The sequence below is a fragment of the Chelonia mydas genome, chromosome 1, assembly GCF_015237465.2.
Source record: "Chelonia mydas isolate rCheMyd1 chromosome 1, rCheMyd1.pri.v2, whole genome shotgun sequence".
Lineage (NCBI taxonomy): Eukaryota > Metazoa > Chordata > Testudines > Cheloniidae > Chelonia > Chelonia mydas.
This window is the reverse complement of record NC_057849.1, coordinates 330,154,569-330,173,670: the sequence shown is the minus strand read 5'-3', so window position 1 is coordinate 330,173,670 and position 19,102 is coordinate 330,154,569. Positions and strand designations below refer to the sequence as shown.

Below are 19,102 nucleotides of genomic sequence, written 5' to 3'. Positions count from 1 at the left end.
CATCTGTAATAATGGTCCCTAGGGGGCTGTTATAAGATAACATGATTAGAGTAGCCCTGAGGATTGGAAGAGTAAAAATGGTGCCAGAGAGCTACTTAAGTCCCCAAGCTTTTCAATCTTGCTCTGAGCACAGCTCATCTACACCCCGACATCCAGAACCCTACAGTTTTGGAAGCTTATCTGAACTGAACTCCAATTCTGAACCTTTTGGAGCTTACCATTATTGGTATAAATCATATTGCCCTTTCTTCCATCTGAAATTGTCCAGAGGGATATCTTTCGATTTAATTGCCATGAATTCAACTCCTTAAATCCCCTTTTGGAAATTATATATATATCTGTGAAAGCATGTCTGTATTGGAAAACAAGCCTTATGTAACGTCTGCTCTTTAATATAACAAATCTAGATTGTTAGGACTGTGGTGTTAAGATTTGAATGAAGTGCTATCCAAGATGAACATTATGCTGTAAGAACCCAGGCTACTGGTAAATCACTTTTGGGCTCCTGAAGCATGAGGCATTAGATCTTTCCTAACTTGCATTCGGTCAAGACCTTACCATATTAAATCTTTCTGTCTCTTTGCTGTCAATCAGAAAAAAAATTCCTCACACTCAGGCTGTCTTAAAATAATAAAAAACAGGAATAAAGATCCCTGGTCAACTCAGGGCAAATAAATCATGTTGCTTTTGGAAGAATACTTTTCCCTCTCTCTCTCTCTCCCCTTCTTTGTATTTATCGAAAGTTTGTATTTCTTAAGCTGATGGATTCATACATATATTTGGCAGTGCCCTATTTTGATTACTTAATTGAAATAAATGGCCCAGCTCCTCAGCTGGTATAAATCAATGTAACGCCATTGCCATAAATGGAGTTATGCCAATTTATGCCAACTAATGATCTGAGCCAATATTTCCAAAAATACTAACTTCCATATGTCAGGATTCTAAGTGCATATGAAAGAAAAGAGACCTATTAAGTACGGCATGTAATTCTGCTCTATGCATGTATGTCATATTCTACATGTATATACTTTACTATAAGTCAGTTTCTGCTGATGGATCAGATTATTAAATCATGTGCTATGCATTTCTGACAAATGTCCTTTTTATTCTAAAGATTTCCCTAAAGCTATGCTTTAGTTTTTCAAACAAGACCCCTTTTCATTTTACAATTGGCAGACGCAGCTAATATTTGGCAGACACAGCTTTGCCAAATCTGTAGCCACTGGGCTAACTTCACTTTTAGTGTAATTCCATAGAGTGTATTAATTTTACTCTCAGGCTGAATTTGGTCTGTCCTTCAGAACCAGACACAACTCATCACATTAAAAATGCATATGAATTATGAAAACAGGTAAAGGGTCTTAAAGATTACCTTAAAATGGGTAAATAAAATGAACAAATGGCAGGCCACATTGTATTTAAAGTTTGTATAGTCATTATGATAGTCTTAAAGAAATATATATTCATATCTCAGTTCTTTAAATATACATAAGGTTATTTGAGCTGCTCTTTGCAATGAAATATTTCAAGCAAAATCAGAAGAAAGAGTAAAATGCTGCAAAATCTCTGGTCCTAACACACCTTTAAATGTATTACAGATTTACTGGCCTGCAGCAAAAGACAAGGTGGAAGTATGCAAACTAGCTGGGAAAGATGCCCAGGTAAGTACAGAAATTGTTTTTCTTTATTGGTGCTGGTAACACTGTATAGCTATATATTTATTTCTAAATGTGTTAGATTTGATTATTAAGCAGCTGTTGAAGAAAGGCTGGTAAATACACACACTATTGTATTCTAATTTAATGCACAAAAGACATACCATTGATAGTTTAGCCTCTTTCTTTAAAAAAGTGCATGCAACTGATATTGAAATCACTAACTACAAAGAGTAGTTTCATCTCTATTTCAAATGCTGATGCTTCAAGCAAAACGTGGAACAGTACTGAGTAGAAGAGGTGCTTAGCCATCAGTATACATGCAAAATTCAGTATACATTCAAAATTCAGCCACAGATCATATTGAGAAGTGAATCAATTCCATTATGAAATGTATCCTGTGATACTCATTATGGGCCTGATCCAAAGCCACTAAAAGCTCCTGTGACCATCAGAAAGTCCCTTCCCCTTGGGAATATACTGAACACAGCTTTATGCAATTCATTAACAAAGCATCAGACCTGTAAGTTTACAAATTAACTCAATTCATAGACAGCTGCAATTATCACCAGTCTAAAACATCAGTCTCATGGATTCATAAGCTCTTCTCCAGTGCCACAGTCCCCTTTCATATAAGAACATGCATCATTCTGCATAATAAAAAGGCTTCCCCCATCTATCTTCTGCACAGTGAAGAGAAACCAGATTCCCTCATGAAAGACAAGAAGAGCCATAAAGAACGTGAAGCCTGCCCCACTCATACACGAGAAGTTTCTTCCCCTCTCTTCCCATTAACCCAGAGGCCTTCTCTGAGCATTTTTGTTTAAAGGATGGGCCCAAGCTAAAACCCTGGATTGAAATACACTTTATGAGGAGATTCCATTTGGGATCCTAACATAATGGCTGTCCCTTATTTCTATTATACAGCAGGGCTGAACAACACCTCATCTGAGCTCTGGGAATTCTCTGATCCTGATCTGTACACAGACTTTGTAGTTGGACCCATGTCTGTGCTTTTGTAAAAGAGAGGCAGCTGGAGGGATGAATATTGTGTTTTGTGATGCCTCGTAGGTGTCATCTACTACATTCCCTCTTCAGCTTTCTTTCCACCTTACAGGTTAGACAGCAGATATATTAACCTGAAAATAAGTGGCCAAACAGCTTTGCTGTATGCTTCTTTTTCCCAGTTAGGGCAAGGCTGTTGCTTGCCCTTTACCCCCTTCCCATGCCATAACCTTGCAATGGACAGCCACACTCTAGGTAATAAGAAAAGGAGTACTTGTGGCACCTTAGACACTAACAAATTTATTTGAGCATAACCTTTCGTGAGCTACAGCTCATTTCATCGGATGCATGCAGTGGAAAATACAGTGGGGAGATTTATATACATAGAGAACATGAAACAATGGGTGTTATCATACACACTGTAACGAGAGTGATCACTTAAGGTGAGCTATTACCAGCAGGAGAGCGGGGGGGGGCGCGGGGGGGGAACTGTTTGTGATAATCAAGAGTACCCAGAAGTCACCTACTGGAAATGGCCCACCTTGATTATCACTACAAAAAGCCCCCCCCCCCCGCTCTCCTGCTGGTAATAGCTCACCTTAAGTGATCACTCTCGTTACAGTGTGTATGGTAACACCCCTTGTTTCATGTTCTTTGTGTATATAAATCTCCCCACTGTATTTTCCACAGTATGCATCCCATGAAGTGAGCTGTAGCTCACGAAAGCTTATGCTTAAATAAATTTGTTATTTTCTAAGGTGCCGCAAGTACTCCTTTCCTTTTTGCGAATACAGACTAACACGGCTACTACTCTGAAACTCTAGGTAATTGCACTGCTGAACAGCAAGGGCCAGGACTGTCCAGGGACTACCCTGGTGCTAAGTACCCCAAAGTGTCATGGACCTTGTGATGATGTGAGTGTGTGTGTTGTGTGTGTTCGTTCCCTTCCTACTTACTGCTTCCTTCTCTCTGTTCCTGTTCCTCTTTGTTATAGTTACTGGTCCTGTGTGTATGTGCACAACCATTGGATGTGTGCAGTTACTCAGGCACAACTGCTATATACCAGCCATTTGGACTGTTGTGATGTTTTGTTCAGATTGTTGCTGACTTAACTGGTTCATGGTTGTTAAAAGTTTTGATTGACAACCTACCTGCGTGTCTTGCTTAAATTTCCTTGTGTTTTGGGCTAGCTGTTTAGGGTGCATCAGAGCATAACAGTCTTGCCCCAGTCCTTGCTGGCCTATAAGGTAGGGCCAATGCAAGGGAAGTATATACATAATGCACCCTTTGACAGTTTATTGCAGCCCTGAGGACTGCCACACTGATGGAGGGCCCCCGCCTCTATTCCCCCAATTAACCTTTGGCTGTTAATGCTTGCACTGAGTCTTTAATTGGAAGAAATGACAGGGGAACCAACAGGCCAGCCAAACGTGGGGCCCACCACATTTTGGAAACGGTTGCCAACTTTCCCGTTTCCAGACAATTGTTAAGACTGGAGCTTTATTACAACAAAGACTGGTACATAGAGAACTCCTCAAAACTAGACTTTCACCATGTACTTTGTCATTCTTCATGGCTTTATACCAGTATAACAAGAATGTAATCAGTATAACATGTAAGTCATTGCCTGATGGATGAACTGTGCAGTAGTTGGCCAGTGCTAATGCTTTAGCCGTTACAACTTTTTCAAAATAACGTGAGCATAGCTATTGCTTAATGAAATGTAGATGTGAGAGGAAAAATAAATAAGCCACCAAATATGAGTACTGTTGTGTGAATAGTTGTAAAGTATTAACTTTTCCTCCCTTTTTCCCAATAGACAGAATGTGCAAATTTTATCCGGGTTCTTCAACCCTACAACCGGACCCATGTTTATGTCTGCGGCACAGGAGCCTTCCACCCTATCTGTGGATACATTGAGCTTGGAGTACACAGAGAGGTAATTTAATCCCCCCACCAATGGTGCATGACAAGAAATGGCTCTAACCTTGCTTAGCATCCATCATTTATTTTAAAATACAGAGTGAGTTATATAAAAAATGAACTGACAGCAGTTTGTATAAATATCAGGGTTATGGTGCATTTTACAGGTCATGTAAGAACTCATGTTCTCACATTTGATGTGTGCATATTGCACTTGATCAAAACTCTTTGCCCAATAAGAATTAATATACAAAGGTCTTTAGAGTGACACTTTCAAATGATTAATTATGTGAAGAGCAGATTTAACCCAGATGTCTTGTTTTCTAGCAAATCCTTTTTCTGCTTATTTATTGCTATTTCTCTTTCTCTGCTTTCTGGTCAGCATTGCAACACTCTGCTTCTACCAGGGAAAGTAGCAACTTCTAAATCCACTGTGACTATCACTCTATGGGCCAGCTACCTGTGGGAATGGAAGTGCCCTGGTGCTTTGGGACTGTCTAAACCACTAAATCTAAATGGATTGCTTAGTCCATTCACCATTTAGGGTGAAAGCTTTCAGTCCCCAGGCCTGGCCTTACACCCACCCATTCCCAGTGGAAATAACACATTTTCCATTGCACAGAGGGGCTGTGAATTGAACAGGAAGCAGAAGGGGGAACTGTGAGGTGGCTCTTTGCTCATGAGGGTAGGAAAGTTATGGGGATGAAGATGACAGGACTGATTGCCACTTGGGATCAAAATGACAGCTGGGGAGAGCAACAGGGTGCATCTCAGATTCTTCCTTCAAATCTGTTAGCAGTCAGTGCTGAGAGCAGCTGCACAGCCTTGCCCCGCTCATCCTTAGAACACACAGCAGAGTCCTTTAACACACGTATTACTCCTGACTGTGATTTTACCCTGAAGGACTTGTCAACTGAACCCACGCTTCTCAAAAGCTAACATAATGTTGGCTTGCTCTGTAAAATATAATGTAAGCCATAGTGTGCCAAAGTATGCGGTAACACCAGATACCTGCAGTTCTTTTGAGTTACAGCACCAAGGCCAGATATTTCCTGCCAGGTAAGAGGTGCAGAGTCCTATAAAACTTTTAAAAACAAGGTAGCTGAAAAGAGGGTTTAGGGACCTGAGGCAAACTCACAGCCCAAGGGGAGGGAATCTAAGCCACTTTTGCAAGCCCCTGATCCTGGCATGATCTGGAGCCTGGAGAGGCCAGTCCTGGGGACCTGTCTCCAGGCAGTCTCTTAGTTCTGTCCAACCCTGCCCCTGACATGCCCCTTCTGCTGGCATTTATCCTATGCCAGGGCTTGCGCGGAGGTTCTCAGAAGGCTGTCTTCATCAGTACCTGCACTGAGGGAATCCACCCACAGCTGAAATGGGACTGATAGGGCCTCTTTATGTTATTCCAGCCCTTTACCTGGTGTAAAGGCACCAGAGCAGTATCTGCTTGGGATGGAGCAGGAGGATTCAAGCAGATTTTCCCTCCTCCCCTTACACAGAGCACAGACAAAGTATTGGTCCCTGTGGACAAGCTCGGTTCAGACTGATTCCAGCACTTTTGCCTTCTCAAGCTCTACCCCCAGCTCCACCAGCCTGCAAAATTGTCCCCTCCCATGTGTCTGTACATGCTGCACCTTGTAAATTGGTATAACAGGCCCACGCTCTTCCTAGTGACAACAGTGGCAATGTTCCAAACTCACTCTACAAGGTATAATCCAGCCAGTAACTGACGGGTCTGGAAGAAATTTCCCCTATGGACAGATGCTTCCATAATTGTTCATTAGAGGGATTTATTTTCTCCTTCCCCTAAAGCAGCTGCTGCTGGGCAAGGTTGGAAATAGGCCATTTGACTGGACCGACTACTAGCCTGATCCATTAGGACAAGTCCAATGTCCCTTTGTGTTTGTGGGTGGAAGAGGCCTATGTTTTTCTTGGGTTGAAAGAATTCACTTTTTTCAAAGGCCTCTTACCTAAGATTCAAAAGAGAAATTAGCACATTCTAGTGCTTCTGAAATAAAAGAAAAGTAGCACTGTAATAAACTGTGCTTCTCTTGTCACAGCCGGTGGAACAGAATTCTTGGACTGGCTATATGCAACTTTTCTCCCTCGTTTTCCCTCTCTCCTCCCACCCCCCTGCTTGCCCTCTGCATCCCTAAGGAGTGCTCCTTTCTCCCATTACCACCCAAAGCCTCACATGATAGTATCTCTTGCCTGCAGCCTGGTTTAATCAAGTGCAATGTAGCGGTGAACGGCATGAGGCACTCCTTCCCTTTCCACCTGCGGCTCTTATCTAATGGGCGAACTCAACTGCCTCCTCAGTGTCTCACTTACCTCCTGAGAAGTGAGAGGTCAGGAGCCAGATGCTGCTATCCCTTACTCTCCCTGCAAACCTATTGATTTGACTGTGGTTGCATGGATCGTGTACTTTGGGAATTTTGTCCCCTGACACTCTGAACTGAATTCAGGTTTCTCGCGTGGTAACACAACATTGCCACTGACCCAGATTCTTTCTTGATTTTTAAAAGTCTAGATTATAATTGCATGTGTTTTGTAATGACCAAACTCAGTCTGACCCTGTTGGATTCTAGGCACTAATCTGCTGTTGGGAAAGCAAAGGCTCAAGATAGTCTTCCTTTCTGTAATGAACCCTTGAAATCTGCCAATGTACTGACAACCTTTGAAACCTGTCCATGTGTCTGCCAACCTTCTGATGGCAGTGCCCTGAAAACAGATGAGTCAGAACAGGTCAGCTGACTTTAAGCCACAGCACATACTGTTTTGGAAACATGATAAAATCTGCCAAGGCGTCACACAGTTGAATTTAAGGAGATTAAAATCCCAATCTTGTTATGACTGAAGTCAAAGCCAAAACTTCTCCTGAGGGCAAGGTGAACGGGACTGGGCTCAATTTGTGTGTTTTGCCACAGCCTTCAAAACAGTGTTAAAAGCTTTGCCCGGGTTGTGTGTTAATTACCTGTACTCTGTACTGGTTACCTGTTGATTTCTGGGTGAAGTTTGAGCTATTTGGTTTTGATGTGTAAGACTCTAAGTGACTTGGCCCTAGTTAATTTAGAGAGCACCCCCTCCATATTTGATACTGCTGTCATTGTGATCTTGGGAGGGGCTCATACTGACAGCCACCTCGTTGAAATGGGAGTGGGATGGGAGCAGGCCAGTGATCTTTAGCCTTAGAACGCATTTTCCCCATCAGTATGCCTCAACTGACATTGGTGACCTTCTGAGAACACTGCAAAGTTTACCTGTGTCCCAGGTGGCATTATGTGAGGGAATGAGGTGAATAGATGGGGTGGAATATGTCCCACTACTGGGACTTTGCTTCTTGTAGGGAGCTTAGTTATTAAATATTCCGCAGATAAGTTTTTTGGTGCTGTGTTTTTATATTTTGTCATGAGCCTAGAGAATTTATGGATGGACATAACAGGAAAAATAAAAATGCTGGCCCTCTGGTTACCTAAATGAAAACTTAGATCACGTCTACACTACAAAATTATGCTGACCTCAGTTACATTGGCATATAGTCGCCACAGTTATTACATCGCTTGTGCATGTGTACACTTTGCTGCTTGTGTTGGCGGAGCATGTCCTCATCAGGAGTGCTTGTATCAGTGCAGAGAGCAGTGCACCATGGGTAGGTATCCCACAGTGCAACTTGCCACCATCCAGCACGGTGTTTTGGGAAGTTTTTGCAATGTCTGATGGGGCCGAAACAAGTCACCCAATGGTGACTAGGAGCCTGGGGGTCAACTTCCCATAATGCAATGTTATCCATCCCCTAATTTCATCTGCATCCCATAATATTTCACATCTTCTTTTCAAGATCCACAAAACCCCATACATCCCTCCTTGCTACCTGCTGTCTGTGACAGAAGCATGGAGTTTGCACAGTTCTGCACTATTGTTATGAGCGTTGCAAGCATAGAGGGCATGTTCCTGCAGTGTTTGCAGAGCTGCCAGAGGAGCTGTGGAGAACATGACGATTCCTTGGAGGCTAGATTGCTGTGGGGCATAGAAAGAACCAATTCAAGGTTGTTGGTAGCGTTCGTGGAGCAGCCGGAGATGATGGAGCACAAGTTCTGGGCCTGAGAAACAAGCACTGACTGGTGGGATTGCATTGTCATGCAGGTTTGGCATGATGAGTAGTGGCTGCAGAGCTTTTGGATGCACAAAGCCTCATTTCTTGGATCTGTGCACTGAACTTGCCCCAGCCCTCCAGTGCAGGGACACCAAAATAAGAGCAGCACTGACAGTTGAGAAGTGAGTGATGATTCACAGTGTGGAAACTTGCAATGACAGATTGCTACCTGTCAGTCAGGAATCAATTTGGAGTTGGGAAATCCACTGCAGGGGCCATTGGCATGCAAGTGTGCAGGGCTATTAATCACCTCCTGCAATGCAGGACTGTGACTGGGCAATGTGGAGGACATAGTGGCTGGTTTTGCAGCAGCAGGGTTCCTGAACTACGGTGTGGCGAGAGATGGCACGTGTATCGCTATTTTAGCATCAGATCACTTTGCCACAGAGTACATCCACAGAAAGGGCTACTTTTCTATGGTAATGCAAAATCTGGTAAATCACTGGTGATGCTTTATTGACATCAGTGTGGGCTGGTTAGAGAACGTGCATGATGCTCGCATCTTTAAGAAGATGAACTGTTCAAAAAACTGCAAGCAGGGATTTTCTTTCCCAACTGGTAGATTACCCCTGTTGCTCCCATGGTCATGAAGCTATACACCAGCCACATCGACAGCATCAAGGAGCACTTCAACTACAGGCTCAGCAGGTGCAGAATGGCAGCTGAGTGTGCCTTTGGTCGTTTGAAGGATCACTAGCGTTGTTTACTTACAAGATTGGACCTCAGTGAGAAAAATATCCCAATGGTTATAGCGGCCTGCTGTGTCCTGCATAATATCTGTGAAGCAAAAGGAGAAAGGTTTCCACTGGGGTGGAGGTGGAACAGCTGTCTTCTGAATTTGAACATTCAGATACAATACAGAGCTACATGCTCAGGGAGGCTTTGAAAGACCATTATAATAGTGAGCCAGAGTAGTAAGTGTTGCTATAGTGTATTCTACCTGGCCTTGCTCTTTTGCAGGCTGATATGAATCTTGTAGTGATTAGAACATTGTCAATACACCTATTAATATTGTCTGTGAATGGTGTTACAGGTTCTGCAACAGTGAATAACAGGAAAGTGGTGGGTGTCAGATCTGCTCAGCACCAGCCAGCATATGTTGTGAATTACTAAAGATGAATTTTATTCCAAAAATAGAATTTTATTCTGTTACATGAACCAGGCAATTAAAAGAAAACATCTAAAACTTAATACATTAAGGGAACAGAATTTATGAAGGGGAAAGAACGCTCCATTTCAGGTACACTTACACCAACACTGTTGTAGCCCTTCTCCGGTATCCCCCAAGTAATCTGCTTCTAGATGGCCACATTTCTATGGCTAGATCGGAGCTGTCCCTACACAACCTCTTCTCCCCATAGGAGATTGAATACTGCCCATTTATTCCAGGCAGGAACACGTCTGCAGCATGTAGCCAGCCTGGTCAGCTAGGCAGCTGCACACAACAGTGGAGAACTGCTAGGTGTGCTCACCAAGCCAGGCAACCAAGAAAAGGAATTTCAAAAATTCACAGGGCTTTAAAGAAGAGGGGCAGTTTCCCATCTCCCTGACCCCCTGGGCAGTGGAGTTCACAACGGTGACCAGAGTGGTCAGTATGGAACAATGTGGGACAGCTCCTGGAGACCGGTAATAATTGATTTAAGCAACACGGTGTCTCCACTGACACTGTGGGTATGTCTGCACAGCAACTAGATACCTGTGGCTGGATCAACGTGGGCTCCCAGGGGTTTGGGCTGCGGGGCTGTTTCACTGCAGAGTAGACTTTCAGGCTCAGGCTGCATCCCAAGCTCTAGGACTTTCCAACCTTGCAGGGTCCTAGAGCTTGGACTCCAAGCTGAGCCCAGAAGTCTACACAGCAATGAAACATCCCCTTAGCCCAAGCCTCACAAACCCGAGTCACCTAGCACAGGCTAGCTGAGGGTTTTTCTTTGCTGTGTAGACATACTTTGTGTTGATCTAACTACATCAACTGTGACTCTACCCTGCTCTGGGAGGTGGTGTTTGTTATTAAGTCAGCATAGTGGGGCACTTACATCGGCGGGAGTCAAATTAAGTGAAGACATCCACAGCTAGGTCAACGTAAGCTGCCTTGTATTGACTTAACCAGGTAGTGTAGATTATTGATGGATTTAACTTGTTAAGGAGTCCTGTTGTACATGGCCCTTTGTAGGTGTGTAAGTAGCCTGCCCTCTATACCCCAAGACAGGGTGGAATAATTTAACACAAAGTGATTTAAACCATTCATTGAAGGCACTTGATTTGTATTTTAATAATTGATTTAAATCAGGTTGACTTTGTAAAACTAAGTAGAAAATTTGTGCTATTACAGTTTTAAATTAAAACTTATGATGAACTAAACTGTAAATGCAGGAGGGGTTTTTAAATGCCACTACTAATAGAGTATCTCATTGCAATTATACAAAACTGCTCCAGGCAAAAAACAAAATATGAAAAATTAAGGCCCTGGTCCAACAAATACTTTAACAGTTGCATAATTTTACTTGCACAAATAGTAAAATTGACTTCAATGGGAGTACTCACATGCATAAAGTTAAGCATGCATGTGAGTGTTTGCAGCATCACTGACTAAAATTGGTATTTTTATTGAAACTTTTCCCTTAGTGGCATAACATCTTTGTCACTTTAACACTGAAGGGATTTTGTTTTCACAATGAAAACTATATAGATCTTCACTACATTAACAAAGGGTTTGGTTTTTTCCCCATACATACTGTCCAAAAATAGGAGCCTAAAGTTAGGCTTTAAGCCCTGTGACAAAGCGGGACTCAACTCCGCAGCGCCTCCTGCTGGCCGTTCTCAGAATTAGCCCTCGGCCCTTCCAGTCCACCTTCAGCTAGCGGTGTCACGCCTGCCGTCACTCCTGTCTTCACTCTTAGGACTCTCACTCCTCGGACTACAGTGTCCTCTTCTGGGCACAGGCCTCCAGCTGTGCCCCCACTCCAGTATCTTCCCCATTCCAGGGGAACCGGCTGTCTGTATTCCTGCCACTTGCCTTACCAGCCAACTGCAGTCCAATATCCAGCCCTCGCCTGAGGGGCAAACTGTAGTCTGGATATCGGCCACTCTCCTCATTGGCAAGTGTGGGGGACCCAAGCCCACTGCTACTCTGGGTCCCAACCCAGGGACCCTATAGCCAGCAGCCACCTATGCCCATTTTCTCTGGGCCACTTCCCCCATAGCCCTAGCACCCTGTCAGCCCATGAAGCAAGGCCCTAGCCTGGCAGTGGTCCGCCAGCAGCTCACCCTTGCACTCTGCTGCCCCTGCCCCGCACTGCTCTATCTCTGTCACTTCTTCAGGCAACCGGTCCTCCTCCCTTGCCTTCCAGGGAGAGATTGCCTTCTGCACTGCTGAGCATCCCTTTATATATGGCCCTCGCTGCCCCTGATTGGCTGCTCCAGCAAGCCTTCTCCCTATTGGTGGGCTCAATAAGCCCTTTCCTGATTAGTGGGTTCTGTGCAGCCTCCCTGGTGCTGCTTTTAACCCCTTCTTCTCCCTGGGAAGGGCAGCCACCACACCACAAGCCGATATTTAGACAAATAAGGGTCGGATTTTCAAAAGCAGCTAAGTGATTAAAAAGCACAGGGTCCCACTGACTTCAGATTGCAAACCATGTTGGAAGAGTGTAATATGGTTGAACCATTTCAGCTTTCTTGACGTCTGTCAGTTCAATGTAATGGAATATAGTGGTGGTTGCAAATACAGCCCAGACTATTTGCTGATCAATTTTGTATTTCAGTTTGTGCTTTTCTCACAATAAGGATATTAGGATGTGTCCCCCCAGGAAAGTTATACCAGTGGAAACTAAAGTGTTAATTTAAACCACACTAATTATAGGGATATAAGTCCTTATGTGGATACTTTTATTTTGGTATGAGTGCCTTTTTTTTTTTTTTTTCCGTTTAGCATATGTTGCTTTGGAAGGGGTTTAAACTAACCCAGAAAAGCCACTCTTACTCCAGAATAAGAATGTCCACCCTGCAAGTTATATTAGCATAACAATATCAGTTAAATGATACAGGCATAATTATACTGATATAATTGGTAAAACATTCCAAGGCTAGACAAACCCATAGGGAGGTCCTGGACTTACGTGGCTTTTTTTCTCTCCCAGCACAGACAAACATTTTAAGTGTGAAATTTCGTAGTGGAAGGAAAATCTCTGTAAAACTTGAAATTTTACTAAAAACAAGGAAGGAAACCAGTACCAAATAGCCACTTATGCAGTTAAAGACTATAAAATGGGCTGAAAGTAAAGGACGAGCAACATGGAAATACATAAAATAAGATTTAAATAAGAACCATTATTTGATATTTTTTTAATTCATTATTTTTTTTACATCATGATTTTTCTCCATCCTGCTTCATGCCTTGTACCATTACCCAGCTCCTAGCCACTATGCAGGTGGCGATTGGAGCCAATGAGCCATGCAAGCAGCCCCAGCCTCAACAGCTTCCTTAAAGATGACAAGGGGAGAGCATATGCTGCACTCATTTAAAGAGTGGCTGAGCTGTGTCTGCGGTGAGCACTGTTCTGGAGCCCCAAGAGAAATTCAGGTGGAAATAGCCAGAATCCCTCCCATTTGTCCACAGTCTCTTGGCACACTCTCCCCAACAAAGGCTTATGCCTTTAAGGCACATCCAGCCTTTAATCTGGAAGGATGGCATTGAACAATGCATCTATTTTCAGATCAGTTTATTTTTGCTAAATTCATTGCTATTAAATGACTGTGATGCATTAAAATGATGAATGTAAAATCCAGATACAAAGCAGATCTATAAAACTACAGACATAAAGGCCAGATGTGTGAGAGATACACAGTGTAATACGCCATTACTTCATATATGAGAGGAGCAATATGTCTGAGACTTAGTCGCTCTTTGCATTGACACCAGGTTAATGAATTTGCATTTATTCTCAGGAAATAGTATTCAGACTGGACACTCAGAACCTGGAGTCTGGCAGGTTGAAATGTCCTTTTGATCCTCATCAGCCGTTTGCTTCCGTAATGACAGGTAAGATGTCAACATCATGGATGTTTCTTCCTTGCGTGTTCATCACAGTCTTATTAACTAACAACAACAGGGCCAGATCCTCAGCCAGTGCAAATCCACCGAGCTCCATTGACTTTGATGATGCTATGCCAACTTCTACTAGCTGAGGACCTGGCCCAACAGCATCCATCACTTTGCATATGCTAAAAAAAAAAATGAATGCAATAAAGCTAAAGGGGAACTATGAGAGCCAATAAGTGGAAAAGCTGCCAGTTTAGAAACAAGGTGGTGTCATCTTTACCCAGTCATTTCTGCTTTAAAAAAATCTGTATACAGTATTTCATATGATTCGGGGCTTCTGTGGCAATTATCAATATTGTCAGCCCTTTGAAGTCAGCGGACATACATGAAGTCATCTGCAAAAATCCATTTTGAGGTTTCTAATTATTTGAGTAGCCACTTCAGAGGCACTGATTCTAAGAGCAATTTTCCTCTTGCCTGTACTTCCATGCTGTGTGGTCTGACATTTGGTGTCATGGAATGTCAGCCTGACCTCCGTATTCCAAACCACTGTAAAAAAGCTACTTTTGTCATGGTTTGGTTCAGAGCTTTGGACAATTTTCATTTAACTTGTCCATCAAGTGTATGAATACGAGACAAGAGTGAAGCACCATGACCTTTTCATTTACAGCAAAAGAGGAGTGGCAGTCGTGCTTTGAAGTATCAGACTCTTGGGGTTATAAAAAGAATATGACTAATGTTCAGCCTTTATTCTACAATAATAAGATCGATGATTTGTGATCGTGACCCAGCTGAAGGGCCAGTACTTCTTTTATTAAAAACAATAGATTAAAGCCAGAGGGTTACCATTCTCAGGAACCCCTAGCCCTTTTTAATGGCCATGAAGTCTGTTTCTAAAAAGGGATTCTAAAAACTTCTACTGTTCTCTTTTTCCTAATGTGACAGAACACTCTGATTTATTACAGAACTGTTTGTTAATTTCAGTAGCATTAGAATACTTTTGAGTTCTCTGTTAAGTCTTGTGCAGTGAAGAAGAGGCCATGTTTCAATTTATTAAAACATAGCATTTAGAACATAAGAACTCCCATGCTGGACCAAAATAGTGACCCCTTTAGTTCAGTATCCCATCCCTGACAGGGACCAGTGCCAAATGCTTCAGGGGAAGGTACAAGAAACACTGCAATAGGCAGCTGTGAAATCACCTGCCCTTGGGGGAAATTTCTTCATAATGCATCAGTTAGTTCATGCCCTGAAACAAAAGGGAGGCAGTTTTGCCTAGTGGCTTGGGCATTGGACCAAGTTTGGGCATTGGAGTGGGACACACTGCTTCCAGGTTCCTTGTGGCTGGAAGCTGCAGCTATGCAAATTCAAACTGGAAATGAGATGTACATTTTTTAATAGTGGTGGGTAATTAACCATTGGCACACTTTACCAAGTATTGTGGTGGCTTCTTCATCACTGGCAATTTTTAAATCAAGAATAGATATTTTTCTAAAAGAGATGCCCTAGTTCAAACCAGAATTATTTGGGGGAAGTTCTATGGCCTATGTTATGCAGGAGTTCAGATGAAACATGGTTTTAGAGTCTATGAAAAGAGACCTCCATTCAATTCCTGGCTCTGCCCAGGCATGCTGGGTGACCTTGGACAAGTCACGACCCTACTCTGTGCCTCATTTCCCCCATATTTAAATTGGGATAATGATACTGACCTCCTTTGTAAAGTGCTTTGAGATCTAAAGATGTGAAACACTTAACAAGAGCTAGGAATTCTATCTTTTATAAATAGTTTTATATTTTAATGTAATTGGGAATGCTCTCATTCTCCTTATAAATGTCTACTTTTTTCTGAATATTGCAAAATATTTGGCGTCAATATCTTGTGGCAGTAAGTTCTGCAGGTTAGCTATACATTATGTTAAAAACCTAGTCCCTTTGGCTAAAACATACAGGGGCAGATTGAGTGCATTTGTTGGTGTCTATTTTCGTACATAATCTTAAAAAGCTATGTATCTGATTTTACAAATACTTCCTTGCATGAGTAGTTGCGAGTGTATTACAAAAAGCTTTGAATATCTGCCTACCCTACTAGGCATTTTTATACTATTACGTAGTTGCTCAAAGCTTTTTAATGCATTTATTTTTAATAACATTGTTTAGCATCCATCCCTTTTTAAAAATTCTTGTCTACCAAAGCCTTTATAGGAAACAACAGGAACTTGGAATGCAGGATACCAAAGAATAAGTTAAGTGCTGAAAGCTCCTTGTCAACAGAGGTTAAGTGAGGATGGGCATTTTGTTGGAGTCTTTCAAATGTATCAATCATTGAATGCCTGTCAGCTAGCAAACACTAATTATATCATCCATTCCTCATTTTGACATTTACCTTTCAGAATCCTTTGTCACTGCACAAAGGAGACATGCTGTCTGAAAGATGTATTTTAAAATATTGTTAGGGAGGATTACTTAGATAATAGTAATACTGATAAAATAGGTTTGTTTGGTTCATATTTATTGGTAGGGGGGTTAGGTCTTATTTTTTAATATGTGTTTTTCTCTTTACAGAAGAAAATTCACATCAGTATTGTATAATATTAAAAATGCAGTTACTTTCAGCTTCGGATTTATCTGCACAGAGATCACATAAAATGTTTTCACCCATGTCAGAATATGAGTAAAGGGGCCTTTTATATGTGGTTTATGATTGCTGTTCAATTTGAAGTTCTGCCATTCATGTATGGATTACATGCATCATCATAGTTCTGTTGTTTCTTCTTACGGACAGCAGAAATATGTCGTCATATGCAAATTTGTTATAAAAATCATTGTTGTTAAATCTAGCTCCTTATTTTGCAAGAATTAAAGAGCTATTGTGGAACGCACTGTGCACTGCAAAACTTCTACAGCAAGGTCTTTTTTGGCTTCTTTTCACAAAAGAGCTATGGTCTGAACACAAAGAGCAAACATTGTTCTGGTCTTCTGTGCTCCTTTAATTTTGTGCAGTGCTGAGATGCCATGAAAGTAGCCACATATGCTCTAGGAATTATTTTGGGGAAATTCTATGGCCTGTGTAATACAGGAGGTTGGACTATTCAGGGGTAGGCAACTGATGGCACGCGTGCCGAACGCGGCATGCAAGCTGATTTTCAGTGTCACTCACAGTGCCTGGGTCCTAGCCACTGGTCCAGAGGGCTCTGCATTTTAATTTAATTGTAAATGAAGCTTCTTAAACATTTTAAAAACCTTATTTACTTTACATACAACAATAGTTTAGTTATATATTAAAGACTTATAGAAAGAGACCATCTAAAAACGTTAAAATGTATTACTGGCACGCGAAACCTTAAATTAGAGTGAATAAATGAAGACTCGGCACACCACTTCTGAAAGCTTGCCGACCCCTGGACTATATGATCACAATGGTCCCTTCGGGGCTTGGATTCTAAGAACCATACAGAAACCTAAGCAGAGGAATAAGCTGTAACTGCAATTGCAACTGGCACAGTGCAATACATGGAAATGATCTGGGACTTCCATTATGCTTAACTCCAGTTTTGCTGTGAGGCAAATCATCATCACCTAACCCAGGCAAAGATGCTCATTTACTTTAACATGATCAGGATTGGGTCCTGTATCAGAATTCATCATTACCAGTTTGCAGCGTATGAAACACTAATCTGTATTAAATTATTTAGTTAGCATTTAGGAGCCTTTGAACATTCTTCTTAAGTTTCATTGAAAGTCAGTGGGATTCAGGCTCCTCAGTGCCTAAGTCACTTTTGATAATGGGACCTGGGCTCCAAAGTTGCTGAGGCATATTTGAAAATGTTATCCTTTGTGTTACATTACAGAGTCAAAGACTTGGGATTTAAAAGAAAAGAATGGTGTAACATATGTATACTTTATTCATGTAACAACACAGGAATAAAATAAACCATATATACACCATGGTCTTGAAGAAAGCCTCACTATTTCTTTCTCATTTACAGATGCGTACCTCTATGCTGGAACAGCTTCTGATTTCCTTGGCAAAGATACAGCTTTAACACGTTCTCTAGGCCCTTCTGATGACCACCATTACATCAGAACTGACATTTCCGAACATTACTGGCTTAACGGTAGGACACTTAACATACGTTGCTGTTGACTGCATTGTCTCTGCTTTTTTGAAAGTTCAGAGGCCCATTTTATTTAAACACATGTGTGTATATATATAACCAGCATAAATAAAGTTGCATAGTTGGTTATTTCCATCTACAGTCTTTTAAAAGTAGAACAGAGAAAGTGCTGGAGAAATGTACCAGAGGGGAAAATACTGTAATGGAAGGGATTTGAAGTACAAGACCTAAGAGTTCTTTCCATCTCTAATCTATGAGTCTATATATAGCACAGTAGTTGGAAATAATTTCATGGCATAAGTGCTTCTAGTTTTTCAGTGTTGTTGGAATAATATTTTTTTTCACCAAACAGTTGCAATCATTTATTAAAAGCTGCTTCCTACAGCGCTCTGAAATGTCAGACTAGAAATTCCATCTATTAGGTAGGAGGTTTTCCCTCTTCCCCCCCCCCCCCCCCCCCCCCCGGGGAAAAATACCCCTGTGCTACTTCAAGGAGCAGTTTAAACTCACTATGAATGCTTTAAAACTGCTTCTTAAGTAACAGACTGCTTTTTCTTGCCCATTTAAAAACATTTTTAAAGTAAGAAACCCTGTAAAAAAAATGGCCATATTTATACCCAGCCATCCTCAAACCACACACCGAGTGGCACAGAAAACTTCACCCACAATCCTAATGCCTTTCAATTAGGAGATGTGAAAGTGTCCCCTTTCGGCCATCAATTATCTTTAAAAATGTGGCAACACTGGCCCCTGATGCAGCATGACTATGTGGCTATTATGGGTGAATTGTAAAGCCAGAGCCTCCTGACCGCAGGGGTAAATTGACTTTTCCACAGTTATCCTCTGAAAGGGATCATTGTGCCTGTTAACCCTTTGACAAGAGTATACTCTATTTTCTTTCACTCCTCTCTCTCCTCCCATGCGGATGCCTCACCTTTCTGTCCACTTCTGCCCATTCCCTTGTCCCAGTGTCTTTCCTGTGTAAAAAAGCCATATATATAACCACTAAAATATCCTTAGCCCTCCCCAGGCTGTAAAAGTGGGATCCTTCCAAACAGGTGGAGAATCTCATCTCCCTTAGGCCTTGCTGAGCTCCCTCTCTGCTGTCTCCTGCTTTTCTCCCTTGGCTGCCTCTCTACCAGTTCTGTCCCACCTCTCTTGCTGCATGCCACTCCGCCAGCTACTACACTTCCTGAGGGAGAAGGCAGGCCTGGCA

General features: G+C 42.1%; 1 protein-coding gene across 14 annotated transcripts in view; it reads left to right on the top strand.

The window, feature by feature from the left end:
- The window catches only part of LOC102935534 (semaphorin-3D), a 188,660-nt gene that overhangs the window by 99,328 nt on the left and 70,230 nt on the right, over positions 1–19,102 (top strand). For 12 of the 14 annotated variants that reach the window (XM_037889257.2, XM_037889263.2, XM_037889255.2 and 9 more), the window contains 5 exons: positions 1,602–1,664; positions 3,488–3,577; positions 4,483–4,602; positions 13,678–13,771; positions 17,758–17,886. In XM_037889257.2, the coding sequence (XP_037745185.1) occupies positions 1,602–1,664; positions 3,488–3,577; positions 4,483–4,602; positions 13,678–13,771; positions 17,758–17,886 (496 nt within the window). The remainder of the gene's footprint in view (positions 1–1,601; positions 1,665–3,487; positions 3,578–4,482; positions 4,603–13,677; positions 13,772–17,757; positions 17,887–19,102) is intronic. The other 2 variants (XM_043552521.1, XM_037889252.2) reach the window with 1 other exon arrangement.